This window comes from Anarrhichthys ocellatus, unplaced genomic scaffold (genome assembly GCF_004355925.1).
Source record: "Anarrhichthys ocellatus isolate YVR2014 unplaced genomic scaffold, GSC_Weel_1.0 scaffold9, whole genome shotgun sequence".
Taxonomy (NCBI): Eukaryota; Metazoa; Chordata; class Actinopteri; order Perciformes; family Anarhichadidae; genus Anarrhichthys; species Anarrhichthys ocellatus.
In genome coordinates, this window is record NW_022280039.1 from 10849973 (window position 1) to 10875509 (window position 25537).

The 25537-nt window shown below is 41.4% G+C and overlaps 2 protein-coding genes across 5 annotated transcripts in view; both read right to left on the reverse strand.

Moving 5' to 3' along the window:
* Positions 1 to 1880: 1880 nt before the first annotated feature.
* coq5 (coenzyme Q5, methyltransferase) lies at positions 1881 to 7463 on the reverse strand. Its single transcript, XM_031849762.1, has 7 exons — positions 7201 to 7463; positions 6565 to 6714; positions 6265 to 6489; positions 5265 to 5371; positions 4563 to 4651; positions 3452 to 3563; positions 1881 to 2624 (listed from the first exon to the last, which is right to left on the reverse strand). Exons 1-7 carry the CDS (start codon positions 7400 to 7402, stop codon positions 2523 to 2525), a joined length of 987 nt encoding a protein of 328 aa, XP_031705622.1. The 5' UTR covers positions 7403 to 7463; the 3' UTR covers positions 1881 to 2522.
* A 5503-nt stretch (positions 7464 to 12966) lies between these two features.
* Positions 12967 to 25537, reverse strand: part of kremen1 (kringle containing transmembrane protein 1) — a 79204-nt gene continuing 66633 nt past the window's right edge. For 3 of the 4 annotated variants that reach the window (XM_031848894.1, XM_031848891.1, XM_031848893.1), the window contains 6 exons: positions 25305 to 25429; positions 23497 to 23650; positions 21973 to 22305; positions 17986 to 18225; positions 17329 to 17413; positions 12967 to 16462 (listed from right to left, as the gene is read on the reverse strand). In XM_031848894.1, the coding sequence (XP_031704754.1) occupies positions 16303 to 16462; positions 17329 to 17413; positions 17986 to 18225; positions 21973 to 22305; positions 23497 to 23650; positions 25305 to 25429 (1097 nt within the window). In that variant the 3' untranslated portion in view covers positions 12967 to 16302. The remainder of the gene's footprint in view (positions 16463 to 17328; positions 17414 to 17985; positions 18226 to 21972; positions 22306 to 23496; positions 23651 to 25304; positions 25430 to 25537) is intronic. The other variant, XM_031848892.1, reaches the window with a different exon arrangement.

Here is a 25537-nt window from a genome sequence, read left to right on the forward strand (position 1 = left end):
TATATATATATAAAATTACAGAACAAAATGCATAGAAATGTGAATGCAAGGCGGACACTGGTCTCTATTCAATACAATACAGAATTTGTTTTATGCATTGCATTTCTGTCCAGTCGTGGCCTGCCTGTGTGAGATGTGCCAGAGCGACATGAAAGCCTTACGCTGGTAACGCTGTTTGTAGCAATATCTAAAAGACACTGCACCGCTTTTAGTCCAACGCCAGTGCGACGTGACGGTGTCTCGGGGTCAGTAGATTTCTTCAGAGGTAGAGTGTAGCACTCTTACCTCTTGTTTGGAAGCCCTTCAAAGTTTATTTTGTTTTTGCTGTCATATACCCAATTTCCTCAATGAGGCATGCTCTAATAGATATCTATAAAAGGGTTGAAGCGTGTATCAAAAGGCCAAAGGAAAGTAGCTGGAAAAGACTCATATTTCATAAGAGTTTTCTTATTGTACTGTGACTTTTTTAAATTTTTTTTTTAACGATGCAGTTATACATACCACAGTGTATCCGTTTGAATCGTATCGTGCCATGCATAATACATACTCGCGATATCAATGCATTTCATTCATGCCTTTCTGTTTGTCCTGCAGACTGTTTTTATACTGTTTCTATGAAATATACACATTCTCTACACAGAGGAGAACCTTCTGAAATAACCCTATTTATAAGTTAACCCCGTGCTGTAATCAAGAGAGAATCTAATCTTGCCTTTTGCATAGAGATATGTACCTACTGCAAATATAACATTTTGGGGTACTTGAGTCACTATTTAATTTTCTTTATTGTTTCTAGCACTTAAGATTAAAATGTGTACAAAAATTAATATTTTTTAATTTTTTAAGAATATAATTATTTTCTGTCATTACCATTACAAATGTTTAAAAAAAGGCTAGAAATCGATCCGTGTATATTTCTGTACCTGTATAGCAAACGCATTTCATGAATGGAAATATGTTCTCTGAATATTTATTTACTAATATATTTATCTTTAAGCCATGTCTTATGTTCAGAGTGTATGAACGTTTGAGTTATTTGGTTGCTTTTTATTTTGAGAAAAATCACTAACATGAGACTTTGTATATACATGGTAATTGCACACAAGACGATTAAATCTTCTCTGACCAAAAAACTGATTTTAAAACTTTAGTACCATACGGTTTTGTAATTAAAGTGTACAAAGATCTGTAAAATATACAGTTTTATTCAAGTAACTCATGTTGTGGTCTCCTCTTTTTCATTATCTGCCTACAGAAGAGCAGTCTTTGTTCTATATTAGTCATGAGTGCATCTCGCTTCATAGTGCTCGACATACTATCTCTAGACAGTTTTAGAAAAACTAGACTATTACTTTTTTCTACATGCTTTACTATGACTTTGTTATGACTTTTTCAACACACTGACTTTTATGGAAATACTATGACTTTTAAAAAATACTTTTTTCAACATACTATACTATGGCTTTTCATTACTTTTTTAAACTCTGACATGCTATATTCCGACATACTATAGTATGACTTTTTATGGACATTTTTCAACATAATACTATAACCTTTTTTTAAAGGTTTTTCAACATGTTATACAACTTTTTGAAAAGAATTCCAACACACTATAATACATTTTATTTATAGAGCTTTACAAACATTAAAATCATCATAAAAAGCTCTACACTAAAAACAGAACACACAACATTCATCACACATTAGAAGCAGTTCTGAAAAGGTGAGTTTTGATTTGAACATGGAGAGTGCGGTGCAGTCTCGGATGTGTTTGGGGAGGGAGTTCCAGAGGGAGGGGGCAGCTATGGGGAAGGCTCTGTCGCCCCATGTCCGGTGCTTGGTCCTGAGTGGAAGAGACAGGAGGTTGGCTTCAGAGGCGCGGAGGCGACGGGATGGAGTGTGGTGGTGGAGCAGGTTCGGTGAGGTAGGAGGGGGCCTGATTATGGAGGGCATACTTTTGGCTTTTTTCCACAGACTATACTGTGTCCTGTGATGACCCCTCCCTTCCACTAGGGGTCTGTGTCCTGCTTGCCGTCTATTCTGTCTTTCAGGATGTTGATCGGCAGCTGATGAGCCCCACCTGAGCCTGGTGTAGTGATGGCTATAAAGACACCATCTGAACATGGATCGGCTTCTCTTCTTTGGCTGACACGGCTTTTTGTTTGTTTCTCTTTATGTTGCAGCCTTTGAGGCGGGCTGTAACAGTCCGTTTTACACATGCTATACTTTGTTTTACACACAAAGTTTGCCTTTTGTAGCTTTGAGAATAATCAGTTCAGATACTGAGATCAACTTTTCTCAACAAGTTTTATTATTTGTTGCCAAATTGTATTGAAAAAAATATTGAAAACTAAACAAAATAATTACTCACTTCCCAATAGATTGTTTCTTTACATCATATAAACCAACATTGGTACAGTTGAGTCCAGTCATTGAGCAGACATCAGCAGAGGAGCTCTGGGACTTCATGCTCAACATATGTGAGGACAGAAAGGCCTGCAGTACAGAGGTCAAAGTGCATCTCACAGCTTGAAACCAGAGTGAAGAGCCACAACTCCACCGGTGAGGTTGTAGTACTTCACACAGTAGAAACCTGCGTCCTCAATCATATGTTTAAACTCCTCCTGCAGAAGGAGGAGAGCACAGGAAATGACTCGCCAACATTGAATCCACAACATAACATTACTAAAGTAACTACAGTTAGTAAAACTGATAAATGACATTAAAACGGATGAAACATCTCACAAGTTGAAGAAATGTAAATTGGCGATGTGGCAAATAGCCCTAAAAAAAATGTTCAACAATTAGTCAATTCACTAAACATGAATCAGCAGAGATTTAGATAGTTGATTAATCATTCACGTCATTTATCACATTAGAAAAAAATAATTATGGTTCAAGTTTCTGACTGATGATTTGCCGCTTCTCTCTGAATAAATCAATTATTAAATGAATAGTATAAACTGTACTGCTGACCAGACAAAACAGTTGAAGACATCTCGGATTCTTGGTGGACTTTTTATGAATTCAAAAGAAAAGTCAATAGAATAATTTATTGGTCATTAGTTACAGTCCCTGAATAAGTCCTGGGCGACTGTGGTCAAGTTCTTCAATCAGACGATCGGCGGTTCGATCCCTGTCGCATGTCGTTGTGTCCTTGAGCAAGACACTTAACCCTAAAATTGCTCCCGTTGCTGCTGCTGTTAGATGGCCCGATAGGTGGCAGTGAATGTAAGTAAAGAGTGTTGGATCTCAAAGTGGCAATGAGGTTTTAAAGCATATGGTAAGGGTCTTAAAAATGTTTAAATAACTTAAGGATCCCTGCATATACCCAGAATAAGATCTGTACAATCAAAAGGAATAAAACATTTAAAATAGCCCTAACCTGAGGTGAATAATATCAAAAGATTGAGAGTGGCAATGTATACAAAAGTATAAATGATTGTCTCACCTGGTCCGGGAACTTGCGGATGCTTTCCACCAGATACTGGTATGACTTCCAGTCTCCAGCAATCACCTCTCCCAAAACCGGGATCATGTTGAAACTGTATGCGTCATAAAGCCTGAAAACGAGAACGGAACACGATGAAGCCAACAGCTGCTTTCTCACAACTCAAACCTGCTGCCATCTTTCAAACAACGAACAAAGTCTACGTTTGTTATGTGCTCCAAAGAACGGTTTGTTTAGAAAGAGTAGGGGCCCGATCAGACGGAGGGCGTTTGTAATGGTTTTCAATGAGAGCGAAGCGTTTTGCATTGCTTAGCGCCTCGAGTTGAAAAAGCTTCAACTCAGAGCTGAAAGCATCCTGAACACTGCACTTTATTTTAAGAAATGCCTATTTGTTCATCAGGTCAAACATCTGCAGGGAGTTGGATGTGACTGAATGGCCCTTTAAAAACCATGACATCTATAAAACATGTGGAGTTATTAGACGATCACCTAAAAGACTCATCAAGCCTCCACAGCAGAGTTCGTTAACCATGAGCCACAACAGTTTGCAGGTTTGAATTCTGATGATCTACAGGCGATCGTCCTCTTGATTCCTCCCTCTCCTCTTGAAGGAGTGAGGATCCACAGACTGGTGGCCCTCCACGCAGCCATTAAACAGCCAGTCTGCTGAAGTGCTTTGACGTACAAAACCAGAAGAGGGCGCTGTTGGGCCAAAGCAAACATTTGCTGAGTTTCTAAAATTTGAAGATTACGGTAGGATACAAAATCCATTCAGACAAATATATACATTTTAACATTTGTGTTTAGTAAAGCCAAGCATTTAGGGTAAATGTCTCAAAATAGTAGGATATCTGTTACAAGATTAAAAATACACTGCTTCTAGAATGTGGTGAGACTGCAACACTTATTTTGTCCCGTTATGTATTCATATTTAAGACGGCTTGTCCATGAGCAACAACAAGCTGCAGCAGCAACAACAAGCTGCAGCAGCTGAGATGTGCCATTGGGTTTTGTGACGGCAGTAATGAATCTCTGGAGACCCTCTGAGGTTCACACGGTTGAGTCATATTCACACCGAGTCCTCCGTCACCAGTGAGCGCTGCTTCCTCACCTCGATAAAACAGGATTTGTCACTTTGCTGAACTCTAAGCACATGAATCTGCCACCAGGCTTCAGAACCCGCAGAGCCTCCTGCAGCGCCTTAAAAAAAGAAAAGACATGATTAACACCCATTTGAATTATTTAATCATAATCAAGTCTGCTATTAAGTAAAATAAGTGTTGGTTACAGCTTCTTAAATGTGAAGATCTGCTGCTTTTCCGTGTTCATAGTCACTGAAAATTGAGTATCCTTGGATTTAGGACAATTTAAAAGACATCTTGGAATTTTTTTCAGATTTCTGATATTATATACATTGAAAAATGAATCAGTTGAATAAAAAAAATTAATGAAAAGTATAATCAACAATAAAAGTAACTGTTTACATTTAGCAATTGAACAGACAAGTTGAACCGGGTCCCATGAATGCATGTGCAAGAGGTGGAAATGTAGCAATAAGTGTCACATAAAATGTAACCTAAAACAACTTTGTTTTTAAAGCGCGTGAATCAAGGTAATGCATACGGATTTGTTGCACAATGTCTCTCTCTGCATATTGTAACATTGTTTCTCAAACAGATGCCAGCTGACAGAGCTGCTGTCCATGGAGCAGGCAGCAGCTCAGAGGCCCTTTAGTCGACCCTGTTCTACCAACAGTCTTCATGGGATCCTCCGTGCATTAGAGAAAAGCCGTAGTCGCGTCCGGGTCCGTTACCTGATCTATATGGGTGACGTTTCGAATGCCGAAGGCGATGGTATAAATATCGAACCGGTCGTCATCAAAGGGAAGCTCCTCCGCGTCCCCCGCCACCCACGACAGACCTGATGCACAGAGAGGCGAAGACACTCGGGTTAAAAAACAAACCGTCTACACTTCGACCTCGCTCTCTCTACAGCTGCAACTCCAGTTTGTTGACTTGCGACAGCTTTTACACCAACAGTTCCGTTTCCTAATCCTGCAACAGTTCCGTCCTCGTGTTCAGGTCACGCACACTTCTAATGAAACTGTTCTGTGAATATGAACCCACTGTAGCTTATTGCTGCCTGGATTACTTTGCTAAATGTTGAGGGTTTGTTTCCCCCCAATTCAGAGCCAGTGGGTGAAGTCACCAGTCCATTCTGAGTGATGTCATGTTGTAACTCTTATTAAAAAAAATCATCAATGTTTACGAACTGACGACATCATCAAATGCTCCTGGACAGATTAATGGAAATGATCTTGAGTTTCATCACTGGTACCAAAACAATACTTTTTCACATCTTTCTGTAAATAATATAAACAAAACATTTGTTTCATTACGTTAAATAAGCTTAACTTCTGGAATCTGAGCATGCTCGTTATTTTGTCTTAATATGAAACAGTCACACAAGAACTTTGCCCAAATAATACACGGTCTGAAATTAGCAACGTTATTATTTAAATCTAAATTAATCTAATCAAATATTAACAAAACAAGAAAAAAAAACTTACAACACTGGACAGTATTTGTTACTTTGTGTTATTATGAACACATTTTGGTCGGTTCTCCAGAAAGGGTTGAGGTTTGATGCCCGGCCCTGCAGACTGTTATCAGAAACATGGATCTCTACATGCACAGTAACGTGAACGGGCTATCCTAAAGAACCTGGCCTGTGTGCACGCTCACGACTCCCTGTTGAGGGAAAACAACATGGATCAGATGTCACTTCAAGCAGTTTTACAGTCAACAGCGTACCAGCACTGACGCCCATGCTGTCGGCTTTCTGCTTGCCCACTCTCAGCATCTCCTTGTTGATGTCACAGACCACGGCCCTGGATCCCTGGGGGCTGACCTCGTCCTCTGAGGAGTAGTTACTGGAGATGTCCCGCCACGACGGCGTCTGCATGGACCGCGCCGCCCGCCGCGTCTGCCGCTCTTGCTGGGAGCGAACGTAGTCGAGGAAACGGAAGGAGATGTCACCTGCATGGTGGATAATCATCACAAATTAAAAACAGAAGTGTGACAGTTTGATGTTTTGCAGAGGTGCACATTTACCCGTTCCGCCCGCCACGTCCAAGAGTTGCGCCCCGGGCTGCGGGTGCATGACGTGCAGCAGTACGTCCTTCCACAGGCGATGAACTCCCAGACTCATGGCATCGTTCATGGTGTCATACTTCTGCGCCACATTCTCAAACACCTTATACACTGAAAGGGACAAGAGGAAGAGAGAGAGATCCTCTCACTGGAAGCTGACTCACATATTCTACTGCACTATCCATGCACCAATATATTTTGGATGTTTTACTTTTTGTCACTTTTGACACATGAACTTGAAGTCAGCGAATATGTTCTCTCTGTACTATACTTTAGGAATATAAAAGTTTCTTACAATGATGTAGACACATCTGTAAATCATGCACAAATTTAAATTTAGACAAATTACTGCATACTACTTTTAAATTAGGCATGCTCACAGCCTTATAGCAAAACTCCTTGTGGGTTAGGGTTGCAAAGCAGAAGGAATCCCGTTCACAACAGTTCAGAGGAGTCACTTCATGGATACACTGTTTGCCGAATTGTCCAGCAAAAAGTCACGATCCCAAAAACATCTAAAGTCCCGCTTGCTAGGCTTTTCAATGAAGTTTCGTAACGCTACACAACCGATCCGAGAATAGCTTTTCCGTGGCTCACCTTTCTTCGCCTTCTCGGTCTCGGGCACCGTTTCAAAGCCAAAATGTGTGCTTCTGTCTCCGGCATCACCGCTGGAACACCGACAAGTCGACGGCCCCCAACAGCAACCGGACCGACCCGCAGCTCCAGCGGCGGTAACGTTAATATCTCTGTGAGAGTAACGGATCACTCTCCGCAGCAGCAGTCTCATGGATGCGGCCATGTTGGCTGATTACGCAACTATGCGACAGACTGTCGTCATTCACATGCGACGGGCTCCTTTGTCGACTCTTTGTAGGAGTCCTGTGGGTTGTTGAAAATCTTGGGTCCCATATGTAGGCATTAAAAATAATTAAAAACACGCGAGTAAAAATTATAATCTAACACAAAAGTAGTGCAAAAAGTAAAAATACAGGGACAAAATAAAACATTTAGCCTGTAAAATATAAAAGTTCAAATCAAATAATATAAGTATATTTGTGATAAACAGTTGTAGTTTACAGCCTAATTGCTGAGTATATATATATATATATATATATATATATATATATATTGTTTTATAGGCTACATGTTGTATTTTATCCCTATATTTATCCATATATATATATATATATATTTAGTTAATATTTTGGAGGTGTATTTTGAACATATTTGAATATTCTTCAGTATATTCAGTTTTTTTTCACAACGATGTGGAGAACATCTGGACAAGACGACGCGCGGCACGGAGGAGGACGAGGAGGAGGAGGGGAGATAAGTGGGTGCTGTGTATTATTTGTGGACAATAAATAATGAAACATTATTTTAAAGTTTTCTGAATTAGATTTACAGAATTAGATTTTACAGGACAAACAATATGTCCAGACGAAGGCTGTGATATGTGTAAATGTGACGCACACAAAATGTATGGTCATATTTTTGTTTATTTGATTAATATTTGATACAACGAATATCTGTGATTTTGGTAATCCTAATAAAACTTCCTCAGAAGTGTATTTCTATCTATGCGCAGTAGGTGGCACTGCAGCGCTGTGGTTTCGCCTCGCGACCCTGGACTTGTATGTGCACGTGCAGCGATGAAAGAAGCCACACGTTTGCCTGCCTGGTCATTTTTCTCAGACACACATCTGTCTCTTTCAAACAGAGACCTGTAACAAACAATAAAATAATGATTCAACTACAGCAAATCTTGTCTTTATGCTTTTGGCCGTTATCTGCAGTTATAGTAATGATCCAAAAAGATGTATGATTGCATACCAAACCTGGTATCTAGGAGCTTTTATTCACTGTAGAAATTCAGAACGTGTCTTTATCCTGCTGCATCATATGTACAAATATCCTGAGTGGGTCTCTCTACAAATACTTTTATCAATCAGCAGTTATCAAATAAAACCAGAGACTACAGTTAATTGTCATGTTAAATATTTAAGTTCATGAACCAGATGAGTATTAATTGGGTGATGTGAAGGAACCGAGATGGCTCACTCCTTAGCTACTTCCATCATCAGCTCAAAAAAACTATTTGTGTCATTATTTTTTAACACTCACGCAATCAAGTGAGTTGCTAGATTTAGGAGCCTAGCGTGGCATTTTACTTTTACTCATATCTTTTCTTTTTCAGTTAGTTACATTTGAAATATTGTTTTCAGTCTGTAAATAACTACACAAAACAATGATAAAAGAATAAGAAAACACAACAACCATATATAGTGGACCATTGTTGTGGAAAGAATTCCTATACCCGCTTTGCGTGAGTCTTTTCATGCTGAAATACATAATACCAAAACCCAGGTTGTCTTTTTCAGTATTCATTCTCTGCGCAGAGAAGGTTCAATCATCACAACAGAATGCGTACAGTCTCAGTAAGGAAGAACCAAGAAAAAAAGTGAACAAGCTTTCTTCATACGGAATGAGCAAAGCTGGGGGCCGATGGCCAATGTTACAGACATTTCAGTCTGAGACTGATCGGAACAACAATGAAAAACAAATGGTCAGCAACCAAAACAAGCGGCCCAAAGGCCTTGGCGCTGGAACATTCTCATACAACACAGTTAGTTATCTTTGTGAACAGAGAGGGAGAACTCTTCTTCTGCACAACAGAGACACCGTGAAGTTCAACAAAGTTCAGAGCAAAATAACTTATGCATGAATACCATATACGTAGTAGAAATATATACTATGTAAAAAATTACCATTACATTCCTCTCCTTGATTATTACATTAGATCACTACAATAGTATATATTCACCGCTAGAAGTGAGAACATAAGTCAATAACATTTCATAACGATTTTAATTAAGGACATCATTAACCCCTAGTGTAGGAAAGTGTTGACAGGCTGTTTTTGTGTGGTGAGAACACCGAGCCTGTGGAGGAAACTAAACCTTTACACACTCGCCTCGTCCTGTCGCTAAAGTCTGTCAGGGATGAGTTTGTATCATAGTTGGAAAAAGCGTCTAATGGGGCAGTCAGAGTGCTCAGAGGAATGCAGGAGGAGTTGATGGGACACTAATTTGTGTCTTGTCAATGTCTTGTCATTTAAACAAATGCAGATTAAGTCCAGGACTATAATTTTCCTTGTTAGAGATAAAAACATACATTTTCATTGTTAATATCATATATTTAATTGCGTTACATTTACATCTTCTCATAATCACTTTTATCAGTGTAGTTCAGTTATTCACAGCCTGCCTAAGATGAAGCTGAGGGGTCACAACGTTATTAAAAAGATAGGAAGGGACTAAACCAAACTAACTCACATTCACGCCCATTGATACATCCATTCATACACCGATGGCGGGAGCCATTTGGGGTTTAAGTGTCTTGGCCACATCAACATGGACTGGAGGGCCCGGGGATCAAACCCTAATCTTCCAACAACCCGCTCTACCTCTGAGGCCGAGGAAAACAGGAAAAGTCTGCATCTCATGGAAAAAAACACATTATACTCATACATGCAGGCAACGCTGGGTGAGCTGTGACCTCATCTGGTGAAAATCATGCAGAACAGTGAAGAGTATTTCCAGCAGCTTACAGAAAATATTGAGTGACATGAGGACATCTCAGCATCCTCCACTGGGCATTGTTTGTTTTGTCCGATGGGAAACTGATGCAAAATGGGATCCGCATCATGCAAACTGATAATCCGTTCATATCAACATGTATTTGGCAATTTGTTGTTCTTTAGATATAACTTGTATCGCTTAACCCTGAACATATGCAGACGAGAAAATGTGCATATATACTCTGTTAAAGCTTTTCTCGTGGTTAGACCTCCAAACCACAGGTGGGGAAAGAGCTCTATCCATTCAGCTGAATTGTTCTATTATTAATTAGTAGTAGTAGAACATCTTAATGGTTTTTAATTATTATTCAGCACTACTCAACTGTCCTGAATACAGTATATAAACAACTCTCAGCAGCACAAAGCTACAATAATAGAAGGGAAATCTCGAGCATTAAACAGGCCAATGCACGTTCTCAAAACCACTGAAGGGCATGAGAGTGCCTTAATTGCACCAGGGTCACAGACGATATTGCAGAGCGAGGCGGATCAAAACAGACAAGTTCCTGCACAGCCAGTAAGCCTCTTTCACACAGTTCTACAATGTACAAATCCATCAAGGACAGTCTGTCTCCTAATCTACCTGACTTCAGTACCCTGAGTGCAGAAAGTGGCAGATATTGTCTTCCATTCTTCTCACTTTCTCGTTCTGACAGTAACCAGACACCGCCATGTATTGTCCCTTTGTTGCCTTAATTACTGATCGACTCGGGTTCAAAGGGATCAGTTTACATCGCTCTTTTCCTCGGCTATGGGAGGAGAATGGGCCAAGGCTTTATTCACATGCACCCAGAGGAGTGATGATAAGTCTCAAGAGTCTAGCAGCTGGATTAATGTTACAGCTTCACAATTGCCTTTGAGAAAAAACAAAACACTTTTTGAGGTCAATGGGAGGGAGCGTAGAAGGCCACAAAGATTTGATGTCTTACTGCGGCCGTGTGGATAACAGAACAGGACATTCATTCAGATTTTTTAGAAACATTTAATAAAAGAATTTAATAATTTGATTACTCTTGCAAGCAAAAATGAATACCATTGGCACAGAGTGTCATTATTGAGGTACTTTTGAATAAATGTACTCAAACATCATGTCACCAGTAGAGGGAGCGAGAGGATCGTTTACACTTTTCTGCTTCTAGTTTCCTGTACTGGAATGTGTGTGTTTCCAAGAGGAGATGAAACAATCTCAAAGTGACCTGAGGCCAATAGCAGGTTTATGTTGGGGCTTGCCCCCCTCTGGTGCCCTCATCCAAAAGAACAAGAAAAAACGCAGCTAAAGTGCCCTCTTGGATGCCCCTATGGTAGAGGAAATATGATAAAGGTCCCGCTGGTGTTCTCCTAGAACAGAAAACATGATGCAGAGTCACATAGAACCACTCACAACGTTTGTCTAGAAAACAATGTTACGTCCATACAATTTTACGAGGAACGACGGAGACATACTCTCCACTAAAGAGCAATAAGACTGATCTAAAAAGCATGTCTGATGCATTCACACCTCATTAATGACAACACTTTCACTAACGTTAAGTCGGAGACCTCATTTACCTGTTGGGCCACAGACCAAATAAAATGAATGCTTGTGTTTACCCATAATTAGCAGTTAGTCTGACCGGCAATGAGATGTCGCTGTTGGGTAGAATTTGTTTTAATATAAGACGCTAGCAAAGCAACATGGTATGTAGAATAAGCACAGCAGAAACGTCATGTTACAGTTACAGCTGAATATGACAAACAATTATAAATATCCCGCTCAAGTCAATGGACAGTTGTTTACCCAGAAATGATTGTTATCACCACAGTGATTCTGTCTTTACAATGCCCTACACATGCATCATGACTTTCTGCGTATTAGTGCCGCCGCATGCATTTGGTGCCCTTTTAATATTTTTGGCCCCTGCCCCTCAAACAGCCTGAGTCCACCACTGTTTGGGTCTAAAACAAGTCTTTGCTGTTTGTGAGACGGAGAAACTAGTTTAGTGTAGTCTTGCACAGCCAGATCTATATCCTTAGAGCTAAAGAAAGGTCTGGCTCCACACATTATCATTCTGCTATAGGGGGAAAAAAACTCTGGCTTTTTTGTATTTCTTTAATCCAATCACAATCGTCTTGGGCAAGAGTCAGCATCAACGCCCTTGCAAAATAGATAGCGGAAGAGGAGGAGAATGCCGCGTGAGATACACGATCAATGCCAGGCTTATGTCCACAGTCTACATCTGGTGAGTTAGATCATTTGTTTTGTGGCTGCAAAACAGTTTTGCTAATATTTATGTGATGGATAAACTGACAATACAGCCTGTCCTGCCCTTCCCGAAGCTCTCTGATTTCTGAATGACTTTTTGAGGTAGCATCAATCGGATTATCGAAATATTAAAGAAGTCCTGCGCCCAGGGTTTTTGCTGTAGAATGTGGCTCAGTTCAGAAGCATCAGAGGTTCATGGGTAACTTGATTTGGGATTTTTGGAAGCCTTACAGCCAAGACATTCTGGGAACCTCGACAGTTTCTACTTCAAGTGTTTGACAAATTGTGAGGCCTCGTTATTGCACATGCACTTCCGTACGAGCATGTTTGGACTGCAAACTTTTTAGAGAATAGTTTTTGGCTCTGCGCGGAGTTGCAGTTGTCTTGCCAACAAATAGTGAAAACACTTGATGAATGCAACACAGAAACATGTTTCACGAATTAAGAAATCATCTTGGCAAACATCTCAAGTGTTCCAGCTTATCACACGTCACTCCATGTTTGTTGTTTTTTTTCACGGTGTTTCAGTTGTAAAACCGAACTCCTGCTGTTTCCCCCTAAAATGTGCAGGTTGCATGCTTGACCTCATCCCGGAGGGGAACCAATGGGTTACACATGGCACACCAAATCCTCTCTCCGTGTGTGTGCATCTCCAAACAGTCTGGGAGTCATTTCCCTTATCTGGTAAGTATTTAGCTCCATAGAAAAAAAAAGAAAAGAAAGGAAAAAGGGGTGCAGATGTCCCACCATGCAAACGATGCAGCCTTTCAAATGGAATGGTTCCAAATGGGAAAGTGAATGGTATTAGCTTGATCCGGTCTTTGTGGCACATATGCTTCTTAGCCACTCGGGTTGGTAATATTGATTGTGTGCGATTATGAAATAAAAAGAGGGTGGCACAAAACAAGCACAACACAAGCTTAAGAAACATGCATACAGTGTTTATTTTGCAACCAGGACACATTAAATAAACTACAAAGATACTTCACTTATACAAAAGATAGATTATATCCCATTCACATACAAAATAACAATAATTTACTGTATAAATTAAACATTTCACTATTTTGCTATTTACAATTGCATGAAAACAATGTTTTGGACCCTCTGGATTATTTCCCACAGGGCCTCTGGTGTTTTCACGTCATCGAGCGCTACGGGACATTCACATCAACGAAAAGATCCTTTCCACCGCTCGGAAGACATAGCGTGGATTTTTCCGACTGACTAGAGGACGGGACAGAAAATGGGAGTTTGCATAATTCACCAGGCTATCCAAACAAATATGGCCTTGTTAGATTTTAACTGTCAGATTTCATTAGTCTGTTTGATTTCAACGCACATTAATTTCCCATCGTTCTCACATCTTTGCTTTTTTCCTTCTCCCTCTCGCTACGCATGGGTGGCTCTGAACATCACAGACCAAGGGGCATGTGCGCTTGTCTTGCAATAATTAACATGAGTTACAGTCGAGCAGACAAGCAGACTGTAGCACAGTCACATTTTTACAAACTTCTGATTGGGAAAGAAAGGTTCTCCATCATTTTTTTTTTATGCGCCTCAAATCCTGTTCAGATTCTTGGAAAACCATAAATATTTTGACATGAATGTCACTGTGTTGCGGCATCATGTTGTGAAATATGACCTTTTGGCTGAAGTGCTCAGTTTGCTGCACAAAGTACGTTCCTTTTTTTCCCTTCCCACTAAAACCGAATGCGACAGTGAATAAGTACTTTATCATTTTGTCAGTAGCTTTACTTTAAGTTAATTTAGCTTTATTTAAGTGCGCTGACGTTTCAAACCTCTCTTTTCTTTATCCCGTCTGTGATTGGAAGATTTCTGAGGTGACCATCTGCAGAAACATCCAGTCCCAAGACAGGAAAGGCCAATTACTATTCCATTGGCAAACTAGTGGATTTCGACCTTTCTCAAGTGGTTTAAATGTCACATCAATGCACAGAAAAGCGTCACAGCTACAAACCTGCTGACAGCTTGTGCATTGTAACATTGAGTGCTTTTAGTTATATTTCTGTTTGGGTGTATTGCTCACACTCAACCTTTTGGCCTGAAATCAAGGTGACAAGTAAAACCTTCTAGGTCTGCAGTGTCTTGTTGAATTTAAGCAATTTACTGCTGTCTAAGGGGAGAAAAACAACAACAAAGGCATTCCACCTTTAAGCCAAGTTGACGAGGAAGTACTTTGACGTGTATCTCAAATGCTTTGTCAAGACACAAAATTAAAGAGCGGACATAAATGTCATTCCCACACTGAATTACATAATATACAACACTATTCAACCCCCCCCCCGTAACCAAAAGACAACTTAATGTGAACAATATGTTCAGTAAATGTCCAAGACTACACATAAGAGCACATACAGACATTAGAAACAAAGATTTCATTTAAAGCCTTGTCCGTTACTACATGATGAGTTCTGTCCCAAAAAGGCTTTGTGTTCTTTTTGGAAAACCAAAAAAAAAGCATCATCTAATAAAAAAAATGTAAAAGATCCAGTCTGGAGAGGTGTTCAGTTGAGTGTACTAAAAAAGACTAATATCTAATGCTTTCAATCGCTGTACAAGATGTGGCATCATTTCTTTTACTTAACATATAATCGGTGGAAATCCTACTATGGAATGAAACACGCTGAGTTTGAAGAAGAGCAGACTCTTGTGAGGGGAGACCCATGAAAGAAACAGATGTGATGCAGCTGAGACAAGAGAACAGGAGATCCTTAAGGCACTTGAACACCATCAAACCGGAAAGACTCCCACCCACAGCCGAGCAGAAAAAGCCCTCAGATCTTCCCAAGCCTCCCTAAATGGCAGTTTTGCTGCAAACTGCACCACCCTACCCCCTCAGTGAACGACGCTGCTTATCTCTCCGCCCGAATCCGCATGAGCGCTGAGTGAACGAGTGGGCGAGCACGCTCTCTCTCTCCCTCTGTGATCTTTTCAATTTTCAGCAAGTGATTCATCCCCAAAGTGCTCTGATATCTACCTTCTGTGTGACGTTTCCGTGTCCTGTTTCCCTCTCCTCAGACAGCTAGTTGTCAAGTAAAACAAATCAAAAAGAAACATTGGAACTTTTGCATATGGAATCAAAAAGACAAATAAATATATAACTCTTTGGATGGGGAGGATTCTGGTTTATGGCTGCAAGTGTTCGTCGTCCATATGAGGCAGTTAAAAGAGTTTATACAAAGCTGTGTAACACCATGTGTGTGTGTGTATCAAAGACTCCATTTCTTCATCCTCTTCTCATGAAGATGCTGTTGCCATTGTGACTCTGAAGCATCAGGAAGGAGGTAAACCTCCCTGTTTCCTAAACTGAACAGTTCCGTTAGTAGGTATCTTGCACCCGGCTTTGCTGTGTTTTCACTGGTGATTCTGCAGTCTGGATGGGTTTTTGGAGGTATGCTGATTGTTAGGGACATCCGAGGGTGACGGAAATGGAGCCTCGCTGAACCAGAGAAGCTTCCCGCATGTTAAAAGCGTCTTTGTTTCTTTGTCAGAGCTGCAGATCGTCCTCCATCTACTCCTTCGCTCTCCTCTCCCACACTGAGGTCACTGACAGCCCTGCCTGTCCCCCCTCCTCTTTGGTGCTGACCAGGAGGGGAGGGCCCGGCCACGTTGGCACACAGGCCATTAAGCAGCAGTCACTCAGTCAGTTCTCATTAGCCACTCAGTTGTTGGCTTGTTGGCGTAGCGCCTCATATAGTTTCATTGTCCGAGGGCCTGGCGTCTGACGGCCCTTGTACGGAGTAGTTGTGGGTTGGCGGTAGCGTTTGGTCAACGGTGGAGCGCAGCAGTGGCGCTAGTTGCCCACCAGGGGGCTGAGGTCGCCGTGGTGGTTCTTTAGCTTCTTCTTGAAGAGGGAGATGGTGGAGGGTCGGTACAGGATGATCCACGGCTCAGAGGACGCCGTGCTCTGGCTGCAGCTGTCTGAACCGCTGACCGTTGGGATGTTCGGAGACCTGAGAGGGAAAATGAGGAGACGAGAGAAGAGGTGGAGAGAGAAGAGTAAAAGAGAAATAACATGAGAGAGGAATTAGAAAAGAGAATCATGGAAAGATAGGCATTTACAAAGTGTGTCACGCTGCCATCTAAGTCCTGATGTTGCATTCATTCCAAGCCTGGTTTATTATAAACACAAACTAATGGCACTGACAGTGGTGGAAGCTTTTGTAGGCTTTATTATCTTCCACTTCAAAAACTAAATAATTCATTTAATTCCCCTCAAATGAGCAACTTTACCTAAGTTGATAAAATAGTAATCACAAAAGGAAATATTGAATGTGCCGTTTTAGGAGTAAAAAATGAAGAAATGGCTTGTTGGACTTTCTTTGTATCGTCATTTAGATGGGGAATAACAAACATTTAAAAACAGAAATAAAGCTGAGGATTTATAAACTTTACTTCATTTTCAAAAAGAAAGAAAGTAATGTTTTACTTAAATAAAATGATTAGACAATACTAAGAGTTTTAAGGTACGAGTCTTCTTTCTCAATTTTCTATTTTTGTGTTTTGCTACAATGAGGGGAATCTCTGAACTTCCCCTGTGTAGTTGTAACTTCAATTATGAGTCACTGACAGGAAAAAGCAAGCCACCCTTAGCATTTCTTCTATGTGGGATCATAGGAAGTCCCTCTGGGCCGAAGCTTGGCTGAACGCAACTTGAAGAATTCACAAATTTTCCCAGAGACTGTCTCATTTTGTTCTTTTTTAAGACGCTATTATCGCGCAACAATCCAACAAATGTGTGAATCTCACACTGTTCTTTCCTCTTTCTGACATTTGATGCTTGGTTGATCAAGCACACCTCGAACATCATCATACTTACTTGACCGTGATGTGCAGCAGCAGCTTCGCCACCATGGCTATGACCGTCAGAACGAGGAGAGCGGCAAGGGCGTAAATGGTCCACACTACAGAGAGGCAGCAACACAGTAACAAGACGTCAGACGCAGAATCACGGTAATGAAAACCAACTGAAGCAGACTGAAAGGATTAGCAAGCGGAGAATTAGTCAAGCACTGCTGGCACACCTGTTAGCAGTGTTCAGCCAGCAAATTGTCAAGAAATGGTGATGCATTCTCAGTGCACATGTGCACTCCTCCGGTTGAAAAAATACAACAGATAGCCCTTTGAGGCGGAGCACTCAAGAGTTTTGAAGAAAGTACTAAAAACGCAGAACACGTCAGTCCGTTCTGCAGCTTTGACAAGAGGCCTGATTGTGATCAGCAGGGAGACCCGAAAGTAACTTAAGTTATGAGTCACTGACAGGAAAAAACAAGCGTCAAGTAGAATTACTTCAATGCGAGATCGCAGGAAATCACTCTGGGCCAAAACTTCCACAAGCGTCTCATCAAACTAAGATTTTAATACTTCCAGAGAAACCAGGCCATGCACAATGAGAGCTGTAGCTTCTTAAAACCTTCACACAACATGCCTGCAGAGGTAGAGAGAGAGGTGCAGTGTATCGTGGGTGTTAACATACTAGCGCTGTGGCCGGTGGTCTCGCCGCGTCCAGCCCACTGACCTGGCATGTTGTGCTCCGGTTTCCCGGGGCTGGACGTGATCACGTAGAGGATTTGGGAGGAGCGTCCGTTGGAGGTGCTGTTGGATCTCTCGGTGACGCCGCCGGCCAGCTGGGGCCCCGTCGTGCTGGAGACGTCGTCCCCCTCATCCTCCCCATCTCCCTCGGCCTCCATTGTTCTGGTGTCTTGGCTTCCCAGTGCTGGGGAAATAAGAATAAGTGAAGGGATTAGTGTTGGTGTTATCACTCACTTGGAGTCGAGTTTAGGCCATCAAATCAAATGTGCGACCAATATTCACTCTCATTATAGGTCTGCTTTTGGTCTACGAAAAAATGGAGAAATCGGGTTCTGTAGCAGTTAAAAGCTCCACTCTGTTCCCTAGATCATTTCTAACTCTGTCTGTGTACTGCTTGGTGCCGGGCAGGTAGCACACAGTGAGTCTCTAGAGGTTGTTCTCCTACAACAGCTGCCCACTGTGGCCAGAAACAATGCAGATTTGCATTTGTCATTTGTCTTTGTCGTACTTTGTATAATCTCTTTTTTTGCTGTTTATGTGTCCATGTAATTGTCTTCACTTGTTCTGTAATCAACCTTAGTACACAATAAAAGGAAAAAGAAAACAGAGCAGATGAAAGCAGTGAACCAAAACTGCAAAGCTGACGCATTCAAATTCACTAAAACAATTTTATATTTGTCAATAACAACGAAACCAAAAACTGTTGCTTAGCACCATGACATTTACTTACCACTGACAGTCGTGAACAGTGAGACTTTATTTAGCTCTATGCAATTTGCATTTAATTATCCATAAATGGTGGAGCATAAAAGAAAAGAAAAAGGGCGAGGGGGGGACTGCCATTTTCATTATTGAAGGATATATATTATTCATCGTGTGATGTATGAACAGTTCTCAGACTCCAGTAATAAAGTCTTCTTCTTATCAATATTGTTAATATACTTAAGCGCCCAGCCCTAAATGGACTACTGTTCCAGTTCTCTTCAAAGTGACATATCACCTCTTAAGAATGTGACTATTTCTACGTATTGTTTCCCTTCACAGCTCCGAGGGAGAGGAGTGGTGAGCGCTGCGTGCTGTGCCAGAGACACATAAGAGGAAAAGCTCTGCCATGTAATTTCTACAAGCTGAGGACACATATCACTTAACGCCCCTTTAATTATTCCCGTGGGTAAACCAGGCTATTGCAACAAGCGAGCAGTAATACGATACATCGCGTTGTTGAAAATATACGGCAGAATCACGAGCGAATATTCAATATTAACCGCGTTTGTGAAGAAACGGATCGACTTTGCAAAAATCACTCATGCGTGCTGTAAACATGTGGTGTTGAGAGCTGTTCGGTCCGCTCCACACATCATTCAAAAAGTGTTTTGCAATAAATTCGGTTTGTTTTAACCTGCTCACAGCACCAGATGTGGGAGAGTTTTGCTTCATAAAACAACAGTGCCAGAGAGTGCGGACTATTTCAACTCATTTATGTGTTCCCAGAGGGAAGCAATATCCTAAATAAGATCTAGTCTGCCTTTCATTTACTTCTCCTAAACATAGACGTGATTTATTTAAAATCACTGTGTGATTTTGAGAGTTTTCTTCTTTGCTTCTGAGAAACAGACTTTGCTAACAGACTTTTTTCTGACATGTTAATTTGCAGTGAGGTTTTGGTGAAGAGAAATATTTCAGTAATCTATCAGCAATCTGTGATTATAGTCATCTAAAGTAAGTAAAATAAGATTTTCTAATTTGTCCCCAAACACATCTCACAAAGAATGGATTAGTTCATTTCTCTTTCAAGTGAGTACGACAGCAGAAATAATCAAGATATTTCAAATGGGGCCGAATTCACAAAACATCCTAAAGTTGAAAGTTTTTCCTAATTAGCCGAGTTAGGAGATATGCTGGTCCTAACTTTAGGACGCCTACAGTATGCTTTTTGTCAAAGAGTAATTGTTCACTAAAAGCCTTTTAACGCTAAAACTAGATGAGAGAAGTTAAGAGGCACTCCAGAGGACTCACGAGGATCTGCTCAAATATGAGGACAACAAACGTTTTAAAAGCATATTTTGATGTTGGGCGATAACAGTCCAATAACACCAGAGATGACGGTTTACACAAATCTCTGGCAGAATTACTCATCAAACCCAAAATACGCTTTTTGAAAATGTGTTAACTTTCCAATAAACTGCCATAAACACACAAATAAAAGTTATTTTTGTGACCATCGCTGGTTTATGCAGTACAATTATTAATCTATATGAGTTTCTCAAAGCAGCTTTATGAAAATGTCTTATGAAGAAACTAACAGTCAGAAACTTTAGCGGAATAAAGGAGGACTCCTAGTGGTAAGATGAGTTACTGCACTGCAAACTGAATGGTAAAACCCACCCATCCTGTGTCCCACCTCGGTTAAATCACCCAAAACTAATTCTAGATATTATTTGATATCCAGTCATCCATGAACGGTGGTTGGATGTTAAAGCAGTGTGGGATTTCTTTTATTTTTTTCACATAACAGTTCAACCTGACTGTGATGTTCCCAGAACTTCCCACATGTTCCCCATTTGCAAACAAAATACCACGCTTCAAAACCCGGGCTCAGCTGAAATGCTCCGATGTCGACCGTCATCTGTGAGCATTTATTCTGAAATTACTGCTTCGACCGCTCAGCGTGCCACAGAGGAGATATAAGATGCATTTAGTGCCGCTACCTCTACTTTAACTTTGTTTGACTGTTGTCTTTCTGTTTCTGTTCCTATTATTTATCTCCACACCCAAGTGACTGTGTATTTTTCTCTCTATCTTTCGGGAAGAAAAAACAACCTATTACTTCAGGAGGTGACCTTTCTCATATCATGTGGCAGATTCCATTTCTTGGCTACATGATGGCTCACGTAAAACAAGAACCAAGACGTGAGCAGAAAGGATCGTGCCTGTCCAGAGGTCAGGGGATTATGACCTTCTGATATTGTTTTTTACTACAACGCCAGCGGTGAGAAAAATGACAGGGGATTACAAATGGAGGCAGAGAGAGGGAGGAGCGAGGACAGATTGCCTCACAGTGTAGCGAGCTGTGAGCTTGAATGTCACCTACACTATCATGCCTCCAGAAATTTATCTATTACAGTTTATTTTGGTGCATTCAGACTATTCAGGCAGGGACTCTGTATCAGAGAACGTACAGTAATATAAAAACAAGCTCTTCTTTTTCCACATTAGTCTTTCTACATTTTCCACATTAGTCCGGAGAGAGATAAAAACACATTTGCTGTGAGGTCTTCAACTCCCTGTGAGCTATAGTTCCCCAGCTGTATGTCTGCTCTACAGTGAAAATCATGATCAGAGGGTGCGATGCATCACAGTGTTTTGTATATAGGTGGCATAAAAACTCGTTGTGCAATTCACCAAGGAGCACTCTGAAGCACAGCAGCCTGCTGCAGCTTGATAAGAGAGCGAGTTCCTAGAAAAACAAAACATGATTTAAATATGCAGTATCACCCGGGGCTGTGAGACATTGACTAGCAAATGAAAAGAGAAAAGGGCCTGCCAGTGGCGTGACAACTGCCTCACCACAGCTAACAGGCGTTAGTCCACGAAACCAGAGCTGCCATGCAAAACTCCATCATGGAGCCAGCGAGTCAGCACGCACCTGATTATGCAAATGTGGCTCTCGGTGGTTTTGAGGGTACTGTAGTTCAGGATGTTTGCTAGAACTCAAACCGAACATAATCATTCTTTGTCATACACCCTTTTTTAAGGGTTCTTCATAAGACTAAGAGTTCCATTAACAACCCATTTCATCCAAAGAACTCTTTATGGTTCTAGTTAGTACCCTTATTTCCAAGAGTGTAGGCTTTGACACATTTTACAAACCCGTTCTTCATTGTACATAACCTTTCTCAGCAGAAACACTGAACAGCAAGTGAAGTCCTACCTTGGTAAAGCAGAGCAAATCCCTGGGCCTGGTTGGTGCGGTCTGAGTAGAAGTACAGTATGACGTAGTCGCCTGTGACGTTCACCAGCTCCCTCGGAGGGCTACGCCAGTCGAAGCGAGCCACCACGTGGTTGGTGTAGCCGTCCAGGAGCTCCACCATGTCCGTCTGGTCGGAGATCTCAAAGAAGGTGAAGTTGAAGAGGATGGCGTAGGATCCGGGGACGTGCACAGTCCAGTAGCAAACACGGCCAGCCCCGTACTTGTCGGGGAAGTCCGGGGAGTAGATCACCCCGGACGGAGAGGAGTAGTTTCCACCGCAGGCCCCAACTCGAGCTGGAAGAAAGAGCACAAACAAAGAGAGGACAATAGTCAGCGATGCTTTGAAAGCTTAGAAGCTGTTGAGACTGATGATAACTGGGTTATCTTTGGTCTCATGAGTTCCCTGGTAAGAGTGGCTGAGGTATATGAGCCATGAAGTGATTGATCCACAGTAAACACAGTATCTTTGAGTTAAGCATTCAGAATAGGTATTAGGAGAGAAAGCGATGGATAGTTCTTTAAACTTTTAAAACTTCAGTTAGACAATCTCAAACTAACAAGCTGTTTAGTGCAGCTCTAAGACCAACAGGCAATAATTATGTCAAATATTATATAACATAATAAATGCTGATGTGCATTAATGTTGAAGGTTGTAGGTATGATCCCAGTTATGGCGAGGGAAGGAGGGCTTCTGTGCCTTCTGGAGGTTTGTTGAAGCCTTGTTCAACAAACCATTGGGGGAAAACCCGCTTTAAAAAGGCAATAGACTCCTTTCCCATTGCAAGTATGCCTACCCTGGCCATTCTGCTTCTATTTTTCTTACTGTGTCACATTCAATGAATAGGATGCGTTGTCCGGGCCCAGAAGAAGGGTTAGTAAACTGCAAAAACATTATGGTGGGTTCTTTTGTTTTAAAAAAAATATCTGTTACTTATTCAGTCTCTCTTTCGAACTCTCAAACCAGATTTTGGTGATTGTTGGAACAGTGCAAAGACTAACAAACACGATTTTGATGAGTTTTATTCTGTTCCTGTCAAGTGTTTCGATGATCAGCGAGGTAAAATGACTGTTGTCTCATTGGAGTCCGGTGGCTTTAAGGAGAGCGTATTAATTGTAAGTTTTGTACGTTAATAGATTATGATAGTTGTAAAAATCCCTGTTGATTTTATTTATTCCATATTCATAGCATTGCACCGGAACTGATAAATCCCTGTAACTACCGCAGAGTCATTTTCCTGAAGGCCAAAGTCAGATGTTAGTGGGTTCTAGTGTTTCTTTTTGGTCCAGTGGGACAGGGGCTCAAGAGCCCTAATGGTTATTACCACAGATACAGATGTATTTGAACAATTGATTTAACTTTCATTACTTTTGGAAACCCTACAATTAAAGTTTGTTGCATTTTCCCAGCACAATTCATACTAACTCGCAGCACAGATGTGAAAAGATCACAGAGTCAGACCCACAGCGACACTAGTTAACACTCACTGTCAAAGATGATGACCCAGCCGTCTCCACCGCAGGGCTGGGTGTGGTCGCCGAAGCAAACATGGTTACACTCCATGCTGGGCGACTCGCCGTGGTCACGCTGGTCCACTTCGTTGCCACAGAAACAGGCATATCCTGACTCCATGCCGGCGAGCTGTAAAAAGACAAAAGGAGTTATGCAAATCACTGCATCAGCAATTCAAAACAAACTTTGGGTAACACTTCCCATAATGCCATTCATGGTAAATTCATTTGGCATGGTTGCCGGCGAGAAAAAAAGCCAACGACTGAGAGACGAAACTTTGTGAATGAAACATGAAGATTTTAGATATTCCCTCTAAAAACATTCAAAATGGAATTTTTCTCCATAAAACTATACATGATTACATAACAACTTTGCATAAAAATAAAATAAGTTTGCAAATACACAACACATTCAAATAAAAGTACTTTTATGGGTTGTTTGTCTCATATCAGCAGAATGTGTGTTAACACTTAGTAAACAGTTCACTGCATGCAGCTCCTTCTCTCTTTGAAATTAAAGCGACTTGAGTCTAAAATGCCCTAATTGCTCTTTCTCTCATGATTACAAGATGCTGTAATCCGAGTCTGGAAAACCACAACCTCTCAGCTGATTAGAAGACTTCTTTCAAACACACAGCTGCACACAGGGTGTAGGAAATAAACCTCACAGAAATAGCACCCATCTATCTCTCAAATCAAAACTGTTAGTAAACCGTTCCCGAAAGCGTCGGAGCGGGAATGCCAAACGTCAAAAAACCTTCACACGTCTTGACCTCGCCACCACTGGCTGCTTGTTCTCAAAAGAGCTATTGTCCTTCTTTCAAAAAGGACACCATTGTCCCACATTCAGGCCCTAAATGAATTCACACAACCGAAGGTACTGCATCATTTCCCACTCCGCGTCTTTTGTCATGGAATCGGAATTTATGAAGCCCTCTGCTCGCGCCAAGACGTATCAAGCTACGTCCTTGTTGCATTATTCTATCTGATGAAGTAACACCAACGTGAATACTTCTGGCAGAAGCAAACAAGCGATGGATTGCTGTCTAACTCATCAGGCATGCTCTTTGTCAGAACGTCACAAGGGATGCGTGCTTTCCGAGGCGCCGATGTCTCACATGCGCATTAAGGACGAGTGACGGTCCAAGGGTAGGCAGGCGATGCCAGTCTGCCGCCACATCCTGTAACATCTGCTGAATTGTGAGGGTGGGGGTTCTGTCAGTATCTGTCAATGCAGACAGAGATGAACCGGATCTACTGAGACAGAAAATGAACACCTGGCAATGTTTATAGCTGGGACAATGGCATGCCAGATACAGAGATGAGAAAACGCACTGAAGAGGAGGTGCCCAGTGGGCTAATAACCCTTCATTTCCAGCTGTCAGCATTGATTGCTGTGATGATTTGTCATCCGCTGGTTGGTTTGAAACAGAACGTTTGATGGCTGAATAAAGAGGGTATAGACTAAACTTGGCACCGCGGCGATAACTGTCAGGAAATTGCCTGTAAATGCAGATGATTTACATGAAAGCTTGACTATTGCTCTGGCCAGCTCGTGTCTATTTTAGGCAAGACACTGGCTACTGACTGGGGACTTTTTTTTCGTCCAATTAGGGGACACGTTCGGACTTTTCAGTACGATCGCCGGGACGAAGGAGTCAATAGTTTGTAATGTTTTCAATGTTTTCTCTGACAGGAGCTGCCAGCTTTCGGAGTTAAGATATAATGCTGAACATCTCTTGGGTTACAGGTTTATACGTATCCACTTCAGGTTCAAATCTCACCTTGTATCTCTGCTTCCTACAGAAGCTGATACAGTTCTGGATGGTGAGTTTGTTGGAGGTCTCGCTGGTGCCGGACAGGGTCGGTGGGTCACCGCTGTCTTTGAAGCAGCCCAGGTTCCCAGGCACTGTAGGGAGACAAGAGGAGGGGGGGGAATAAATTGAGTTACACACAAACTATTTAGATGCAATCTGCCTTCATATGCTGGTCATCAGCATTTCCTGCATAAATAAAA